General features: G+C 41.5%; 1 protein-coding gene across 1 annotated transcript in view; it reads right to left on the bottom strand.

Moving 5' to 3' along the window:
- Window positions 1–10,000, bottom strand: part of LOC134859656 (phospholipid-transporting ATPase ABCA1-like) — a 61,466-nt gene that overhangs the window by 28,607 nt on the left and 22,859 nt on the right. The window contains 6 exon segments of the mRNA XM_063876285.1: window positions 413–690; window positions 784–915; window positions 4,498–4,672; window positions 6,357–6,470; window positions 7,377–7,581; window positions 9,906–10,000. The exon segment at window positions 9,906–10,000 is cut by the window's right edge and continues 127 nt beyond it. Coding sequence (XP_063732355.1) covers window positions 413–690; window positions 784–915; window positions 4,498–4,672; window positions 6,357–6,470; window positions 7,377–7,581; window positions 9,906–10,000 — 999 coding nt within the window.

Here is a 10,000-nt window from a genome sequence, read left to right on the forward strand (position 1 = left end):
AGTGGGGGGGGACAGGAAGTTAAACCACGACACGGACCAAGCTGATAGATAGATACAGATCATAGAGGGGGCCACCTGCGACATTACTACTTCCTGTCAAGAGGTGCTATTCATTATCAGTGTGCTCTGTGGTTCCTGCAGCTTTGAGATAACGCTGCTCATGTTCCTCGAGCTGCTGGAGATGTTGTGCATGAGTTCGGATTATTGTTTCTATACCTGCATCGGTTCTGAAGCTGCAGCGCATTTGCACCTGTGGGCCTCTGTACTAAGTCGGGTTTTTATCGTCGACCTAAACGCTAGCAAATAGCAGCGCGAGTGTTCCGTAATGATGTCACTATAGGGACGGGGAGGACACCACATCTGAAAGCAGATGACCAGTGATTGTATAGACAAAGAACCCCTTCAGTCTCACCCTGCCGGTACTGCAGCAGCAGGTCCCAGATCCCTCTCCGGGCATACGGGTCGACGCCGGCTGTGGGCTCGTCCAGGATCACCACCTTCGACCCCCCCACGAAGGCCAGGGCCACGGACAGCTTCCTCTGCATGCCCCCCGACAGAGCACTGGTCCTAGACTTGCGCTTGTGAGGCAAGCCGGTGTCCTGCAGGATCTGCTCCACCTCGGCCTGGACCTGCTGCTCAGAGAGACCCTTCAGACGCCCATAGAACCAGATGTGCTCCTCCACCGTCAGCCTGGGGGGGAGGGGGGGTTGGGCATGGTGAGACAGGACGAAACTAAAGAGACCCCCGACCCACTGACGTCCAGAAACGGTTTGGAGGACTCACATGCTGAAAAGGACGTTGTGTTGAGGACAGACACCAAGACTCTGCCTGATGGCACTCAGTTCGGTCCGGATGTCTCGACCCAGGATGTAGGCCGTCCCTGAGGTGGGGGGGAACAGACCCGTGAGGATGGACCTGAGGAAGAGAGGGAGGGCGACGTTAGAAACACAAAATCTCATCTTACCTCTAGTCTTTACTCACATGGTGGTCTCTAGTCTTTACTCACACGGTTGTCTCTAGTCTTTACTCACACGGTGGTCTCTAGTCTTTACTCACATGGTGGTCTCTAGTCTTTACTCACATGGTGGTCTCTAGTCTTTACTCACATGGTGGTCTCTAGTCTTTACTCACATGGTGGTCTCTAGTCTTTACTCACACGGTGGTCTCTAGTCTTTACTCACATGGTGGTCTCTAGTCTTTACTCACATGGTGGTCTCTAGTCTTTACTCACATGGTGGTCTCTAGTCTTTACTCACACGGTGGTCTCTAGTCTTTACTCACATGGTGGTCTCTAGTCTTTACTCACATGGTGGTCTCTAGTCTTTACTCACACGGTGGTCTCTAGTCTTTACTCACATGGTGGTCTCTAGTCTTTACTCACATGGTGGTCTCTAGTCTTTACTCACACGGTTGTCTCTAGTCTTTACTCACATGGTGGTCTCTAGTCTTTACTCACATGGTGGTCTCTAGTCTTTACTCACACGGTTGTCTCTAGTCTTTACTCACACGGTTGTCTCTAGTCTTTACTCACATGGTGGTTGTCTCTAGTCTTTACTCACACGGTGGTCTCTAGTCTTTACTCACATGGTGGTTGTCTCTAGTCTTTACTCACATGGTGGTCTCTAGTCTTTAATCACACGGTTGTCTCTAGTCTTTACTCACATGGTGGTCTCTAGTCTTTACTCACATGGTGGTCTCTAGTCTTTACTCACATGGTGGTCTCTAGTCTTTACTCACACGGTGGTTGTCTAGTCTTAACTCACACGGTTGTCTCTAGTCTTTACTCACACGGTTGTCTCTAGTCTTTACTCACATGGTGGTTGTCTAGTCTTTACTCACAAGGTGGTCTCTAGTCTTTACTCACACGGTTGTCTCTAGTCTTTACTCACATGGTGGTTGTCTAGTCTTTACTCACACGGTTGTCTCTAGTCTTTACTCACATGGTGGTCTCTAGTCTTTACTCACACGGTTGTCTCTAGTCTTTACTCACATGGTGGTCTCTAGTCTTTACTCACACGGTTGTCTCTAGTCTTTACTCACATGGTGGTTGTCTAGTCTTTACTCACACGGTTGTCTCTAGTCTTTACTCACATGGTTGTCTCTAGTCTTTACTCACATGGTGGTTGTCTCTAGTCTGTACTCACATGGTGGTCTCTAGTCTTTACTCACACAGTTGTCTCTAGTCTTTACTCACATGGTGGTCTCTAGTCTGTACTCACATGGTGGTTGTCTCTAGTCTGTACTCACACGGTGGTCTCTAGTCTTTACTCACATGGCGGTCTCTAAGCTTTACTCACATGGTGGTCTCTAGTCTTTACTCACACGGTTGTCCCTAGTCTGTACTCACATGGCGTTGTCTCTAGTCTTTACTCACACGGTTGCCTCTAGTCTTTACTCACACGGTGGTTGTCTCTAGTCTCTACTCACACGGTTGTCTCTAGTCTTTACTCACATGGTGGTGGTCTCTAGGCTTTAATCACATGGTGGTTGTCTCTAGTCTTTACTCACATGGTGGTTGTCTAGTCTTTACTCACATGGTGGTCTTTAGTCTTTACTCACATGGCGGTCTCTAAGCTTTACTCACATGGTGGTTGTCTCTAGTCTTTACTCACACGGTTGTCTCTAGTCTTTACTCACATGGTGGTTGTCTAGTCTTTACTCACATGGTGGTCTCTAGTCTTTACTCACATGGCGGTCTCTAAGCTTTACTCACATGGTGGTTGTCTCTAGTCTTTACTCACACGGTTGTCTCTAGTCTTTACTCACATGGTGGTTGTCTCTAGTCTTTACTCACACCGTGGTTGTCTCTAGTCTTTACTCACACGGTTGTCTCTAGTCTTTACTCACACGGTGGTCTCTAGTCTTTACTCACACGGTGGTCTCTAGTCTTTACTCACACGGTGGTCTCTAGTCTTTACTCACACGGTGGTCTCTAGTCTTTACTCACACGGTGGTCTCTGGTCTTCAATCACACGGTGGTTGTCTTTAGTCTTTACTCACACGGTGGTTGTCTCTAGTCTTTACTCACACGGTGGTTGTCTCTAGTCTTTACTCACACAGTGGTTGTCTCTAGTCTTTACTCACACGGTGGTTGTGTTGAGTCTTTACTCACACGGTGGTTGTCTCTAGTCTTTACTCACATGGTGGTCTCTAGTCTTTACTCACACAGTGGTTGTCTCTAGTCTTTACTCACACGGTGGTTGTCTCTAGTCTTTACTCACACGGTGGTTGTCTCTAGTCTTTACTCACACCGTGGTTGTCTCTAGTCTTTACTCACATGGTGGTCTCTAGTCTTTACTCACACCGTGGTTGTCTCTAGTCTTTACTCACACCGTGGTTGTCTCTAGTCTTTACTCACCCCGTGGTTGTCTCTAGTCTTTACTCACATGGTGGTTGTCTCTAGTCTTTACTCACATGGTGGTCTCTAGTCTTTACTCACACGGTGGTTGTCTCTAGTCTTTACTCACACCGTGGTTGTCTCTAGTCTTTACTCACACCGTGGTTGTCTCTAGTCTTTACTCACACCGTGGTTGTCTTTAGTCTTTACTCACACCGTGGTTGTCTTTAGTCTTTACTCACACCGTGGTTGTCTCTAGTCTTTACTCACACCGTGGTTGTCTCTAGTCTTTACTCACACCGTGGTTGTCTTTAGTCTTTACTCACACCGTGGTTGTCTCTAGTCTTTACTCACACGGTGGTTGTCTCTAGTCTTTACTCACACCGTGGTTGTCTCTAGTCTTTACTCACATGGTGGTCTCTAGTCTTTACTCAAACCGTGGTTGTCTCTAGTCTTTACTCACACGGTGGTTGTCTCTAGTCTTTACTCACACGGTGGTTGTCTGTAGTCTTTACTCACACCGTGGTGGTCTCTAGTCTTTACTCACATGGTGGTCTCTAGTCTTTACTCACACCGTGGTTGTCTCTAGTCTTTACTCACACGGTGGTTGTCTCTAGTCTTTACTCACACGGTGGTTGTCTCTAGTCTTTACTCACACGGTGGTTGTCTGTAGTCTTTACTCACACCGTGGTTGTCTCTAGTCTTTACTCACACGGTGTTTGTCTCTAGTCTTTACTCACACGGTGGTTCTCTCTAGTCTTTACTCACACGGTGGTTGTCTCTAGTCTTTACTCACACGGTGGTTGTCTCTAGTCTTTACTCACACGGTGGTTGTCTGTAGTCTTTACTCACACCGTGGTGGTCTCTAGTCTTTACTTACATGGTGGTTGTCTCTAGTCTTTACTCACACCGTGGTTATCTCTAGTCTTTACTCACACGGTGGTTGTCTGTAGTCTTTACTCACACCGTGGTGGTCTCTAGTCTTTACTTACATGGTGGTTGTCTGTAGTCTTTACTCACACCGTGGTGGTCTCTAGTCTTTACTTACATGGTGGTTGTCTCTAGTCTTTACTCACACCGTGGTTATCTCTAGTCTTTACTCACATGGTGGTGGTCTTTAGTCTTTACTCACATGGTGGTGGTCTTTAGTCTTTACTCACATGGTGGTGGTCTTGCCGGCCCCGTTGTGTCCCAGGAAGGATGTGATCTGTCCCTCGTAGAAGCCCAGCGTCAGTCCGTCCACCGCCAGCTTCTTGCCGTGGCGGTAAACCTTCACCAGGTTCTCGATGTAGACCCCGAGCTCCAGGTGAGCCGGTTCCTCCTCCATACACACCACTGGAAACACAGGACAGGAAACTCTCTTTCACAGGAAGTGTCTTTCACAGTAAAGGTCACAGGAAGTTTCTTTCACAGTAAAGGTCACAGGAAGTCTCTTTCACAGTAAAGGTCACAGGAAGTCTCTTTCACAGTAAAGGTCACAGGAAGTCTCTTTCACAGTAAAGGTACAGGAAGTCTCTTTCACAGTAAAGGTCACAGGAAGTCTCTTTCACAGTAAAGGTCACAGGAAATGTCTTTCACAGTAAAGGTCACAGGAAGTGTCTTTCACAGTAAAGGTCACAGGAAGTCTTTCACAGTAAAGGTCACAGGAAGTCTCTTTCACAGTAAAGCTCACAGGAAGTGTCTTTCACAGTAAAGGTCACAGGAAGTGTCTTTCACAGTAAAGGTCACAGGAAGTGTCTTTCACAGTAAAGGTCACAGGAAAGTCTTTCACAGTAAAGGTCACAGGAAGTCTCTTTCACAGTAAAGGTCACAGGAAGTTTCTTTCACAGTAAAGGTCCCAGGAAGTCTTTCACAGTAAAGCTCACAGGAAGTCTTTCACAGTAAAGGTCACAGGAAGTGTCTTTCAGAGTAAAGGTCACAGGAAGTCTCTTTCAGAGTAAAGGTCACAGGAAGTGTCTTTCACAGTAAAGGTCACAGGAAGTCTCTTTCACAGTAAAGGTCACAGGAAGTCTCTTTCACAGTAAAGGTCACAGGAAGTCTTTCACAGTAAAGGTCACAGGAAGTGTCTTTCAGAGTAAAGGTCACAGGAAGTCTCTTTCAGAGTAAAGGTCACAGGAAGTGTCTTTCACAGTAAAGGTCACAGGAAGTCTCTTTCACAGTAAAGGTCACAGGAAGTCTCTTTCACAGTAAAGGTCACAGGAAGTCTTTCACAGTAAAGGTCACAGGAAGTGTCTTTCAGAGTAAAGGTCACAGGAAGTCTCTTTCAGAGTAAAGGTCACAGGAAGTCTTTCACAGTAAAGGTCACAGGAAGTCTCTTTCACAGTAAAGGTCACAGGAAGTCTCTTTCACAGTAAAGGTCACAGGAAGTCTCTTTCACAGTAAAGGTCACAGGAAGTCTTTCACAGTAAAGGTCACAGGAAGTCTTTCACAGTAAAGGTCACAGGAAGTCTCTTTCAGAGTAAAGGTCACAGGAAGTCTCTTTCACAGTAAAGGTCACAGGAAGTGTCTTTCACAGTAAAGGTCACAGGAAGTCTTTCACAGTAAAGGTCACAGGAAGTCTCTTTCACAGTAAAGGTCACAGGAAGTCTCTTTCACAGTAAAGGTCACAGGAAGTGTCTTTCACAGTAAAGGTCACAGGAAGTCTTTCACAGTAAAGGTCACAGGAAGTCTCTTTCACAGTAAAGGTCACAGGAAGTCTCTTTCACAGTAAAGCTCACAGGAAGTCTCTTTCACAGTAAAGGTCACAGGAAGTCTTTCACAGTAAAGGTCACAGGAAGTGTCTTTCAGAGTAAAGGTCACAGGAAGTCTCTTTCAGAGTAAAGGTCACAGGAAGTCTTTCACAGTAAAGGTCACAGGAAGTCTTTCACAGTAAAGGTCACAGGAAGTGTCTTTCAGAGTAAAGGTCACAGGAAGTCTCTTTCAGAGTAAAGGTCACAGGAAGTCTTTCACAGTAAAGGTCACAGGAAGTCTTTCACAGTAAAGGTCACAGGAAGTCTCTTTCAGAGTAACAATCTCTCACCTTCTGGGTTTTCTTTCCGGCTCAGAGGGACTTTGCTGGACCTCCTGTCCAGTTCCCCACACCAGTAGGACTTGGTGAAGAGGAAGAACCAGGGCCGAGGGATCCCGTACTGACCTGAGACACAGACAGGACAACTCAGGACTGCTTCATAGGAAAGGGGAACCGCAGTGCATTTTGGGATATGAAGCCTTTTCCCATAGTGCTTTGGGTTCCTGAAATGTTATCCCCTGGTCTTCTTTTGTTTTATTCCGCTGGTCCTACGGGGCTGGTCACGGGTGTACTCATGCGTGTGTACTCATGGGTATGTACTCATGGGTATGTACTCCCGGGTGTACTCATGGGTATGTTCTCATGGGTATGTTCTCCCGGGTGTACTCATGGGTATGTTCTCCCGGGTGTACTCATGGGTATGTTCTCCCGGGTGTACTCATGCGTGTGTACTCATGGGTATGTACTCCCGGTGTACTCATGCGTGTGTACTCTTGGGTATGTACTTCCCGGGTGTAACTCATGCATGTGTACTCATGGGTATGTACTCCCGGGTGTACTCATGCGTGTGTACTCATGGGTATGTACTCCCGGTGTACTCATGCATGTGTACTCATGGGTATGTACTCTCCGGTGTACTCATGCATGTGTACTCATGGGTATGTACTCCCGGGTGTACTCATGGTATGTAATCCCCGGTGTACTTATTGGGTGTACTCACATGTGTACTCATGGTGTACGCATGGTATGTACTTCCCCGAGTACTCATGGGTGTACTCACGTGTGTACGCATGGGTGTACTCACGGGTGTACGCATGGGTGTACTCACGGGTGTACGCATGGGTGTACTCACGGGTGTACGCATGGTGTACTCACGGGTGGTGTACTTTATTTCTAATGTGTGAGTTGCTCTCTGACTTGATTGTTGCTGACTCTTTACCTGCTCCGTCCCTCCTGCTCTAACACCGTAAAGCCCGGCTGCGGGACTAATGGAGGAACTCTGGTTCTGTTTTTCAGTCCTGCTGGTCTCACCTGGGAACACGGCCTCCAGGTACCAGGTGAGCAGGCCATACAGGAATGAGTCCACATACATCATGATGATGGCGGTGCGCAGGCTGAAGTCATCCTCCTCCAGTGGGCTGGACACCAGGTTCCTCCACTGGATGCCCACTCCCTGCTCCTCGAACAGGGCGAAGTATTCACAGCCGAACCCAAACGCCACGGGGGACAGTAGGCTCTGGGGGTTCATTAGTTTTATAGTTCCTTAGTTTTATAGTTCCTTAGTTTTATAGTTCCTTAGTTTTATAGTTCATTAGTTTTATAGTTCCTTAGTTTTATAGTTCATTAGTTTTATAGTTCATTAGTTTTATAGTTCATTAGTTTTATAGTTCATTAGTTTTATAGTTCATTAGTTTTATAGTTCATTAGTTTTATAGTTCATTAGTTTTATAGTTCCTTAGTTTTATAGTTCATTAGTTTTATAGTTCCTTAGTTTTATAGTTCCTTAGTTTTATAGTTCATTAGTTTTATAGTTCATTAGTTTTATAGTTCATTAGTTTTATAGTTCATTAGTTTTATAGTTCATTAGTTTTATAGTTCATTAGTTTTATAGTTCCTTAGTTTTATAGTTCCTTAGTTTTATAGTTCATTAGTTTTATAGTTCATTAGTTTTATAGTTCATTAGTTTTATAGTTCATTAGTTTTATAGTTCATTAGTTTTATAGTTCATTGGTTTATAGTTCATTAGTTTTATAGTTCCTTAGTTTTATAGTTCATTAGTTTTATAGTTCTATAGTTCAATAGTTCATTAGTTTCTATAGTTCAATAGTTCATTAGTTTTATAGTTCTATAGTTCAATAGTTCATTAGTTTTATAGTTCATTAGTTTTATAGTTCATTAGTTTTATAGTTCATTAGTTTTATAGTTCATTAGTTTTATAGTTCATTAGTTTTATAGTTCTATAGTTCAATAGTTCATTAGTTTTATAGTTCATTAGTTTTATAGTTCTATAGTTCAATAGTTCATTAGTTTTATAGTTCATTAGTTTTATAGTTCATTAGTTTTATAGTTCATTAGTTTTATAGTTCTATAGTTCAATAGTTCATTAGTTTTATAGTTCATTAGTTTTATAGTTCATTAGTTTTATAGTTCATTAGTTTTATAGTTCATTAGTTTTATAGTTCATTAGTTTTATAGTTCATTAGTTTTATAGTTCATTAGTTTTATAGTTCCTTAGTTTTATAGTTCATTAGTTTTATAGTTCATTAGTTTTATAGTTCATTAGTTTTATAGTTCTATAGTTCAATAGTTCATTAGTTTTATAGTTCATTAGTTTTATAGTTCATTAGTTTTATAGTTCATTAGTTTTATAGTTCATTAGTTTTATAGTTCATTAGTTTTATAGTTCATTAGTTTTATAGTTCATTAGTTTTATAGTTCCTTAGTTTTATAGTTCCTTAGTTTTATAGTTCATTAGTTTTATAGTTCATTAGTTTTATAGTTCATTAGTTTTATAGTTCCTTAGTTTTATAGTTCATTAGTTTTATAGTTCATTAGTTTTATAGTTCATTAGTTTTATAGTTCTATAGTTCAATAGTTCATTAGTTTTATAGTTCATTAGTTTTATAGTTCCTTAGTTTTATAGTTCATTAGTTTTATAGTTCCTTAGTTTTATAGTTCATTAGTTTTATAGTTCATTAGTTTTATAGTTCATTAGTTTTATAGTTCATTAGTTTTATAGTTCATTAGTTTTATAGTTCATTAGTTTTATAGTTCATTAGTTTTATAGTTCATTAGTTTTATAGTTCATTAGTTTTATAGTTCCTTAGTTTTATAGTTCATTAGTTTTATAGTTCATTAGTTTTATAGTTCATTAGTTTTATAGTTCATTAGTTTTATAGTTCATTAGTTTTATAGTTCATTAGTTTTTATAGTTCATTAGTTTTATAGTTCATTAGTTTTATAGTTCATTAGTTTTATAGTTCATTAGTTTTATAGTTCTATAGTTCAATAGTTCATTAGTTTTATAGTTCATTAGTTTTATAGTTCATTAGTTTTATAGTTCATTAGTTTTATAGTTCCTTAGTTTTATAGTTCATTAGTTTTATAGTTCATTAGTTTTATAGTTCATTAGTTTTATAGTTCCTTAGTTTTATAGTTCATTAGTTTTATAGTTCATTAGTTTTATAGTTCCTTAGTTTTATAGTTCATTAGTTTTATAGTTCATTAGTTTTATAGTTCATTAGTTTTATAGTTCATTAGTTTTATAGTTCATTAGTTTTATAGTTCATTAGTTTTATAGTTCATTAGTTTTATAGTTCATTAGTTTTATAGTTCATTAGTTTTATAGTTCATTAGTTTTATAGTTCATTAGTTTTATAGTTCATTAGTTTTATAGTTCATTAGTTTTATAGTTCCTTAGTTTTATAGTTCCTTAGTTTTATAGTTCATTAGTTTTATAGTTCATTAGTTTTATAGTTCATTAGTTTTATAGTTCATTAGTTTTATTGTTCAGGTCTCTCAACATCGTACGAGACGTGGGTTGGCGGGCGAAGCTCTTACCGCGAAAACTTTGGCCCCGAAGCCGATGTAGTCCTGCCAGGCGACGCAGAGCACGTAGGGCAGGTAGAGCGTGAAGTAGATGATCCCGCCGCACG

Source organism: Eleginops maclovinus, chromosome 23 (assembly GCF_036324505.1).
Source record: "Eleginops maclovinus isolate JMC-PN-2008 ecotype Puerto Natales chromosome 23, JC_Emac_rtc_rv5, whole genome shotgun sequence".
NCBI lineage: Eukaryota > Metazoa > Chordata > Actinopteri > Perciformes > Eleginopidae > Eleginops > Eleginops maclovinus.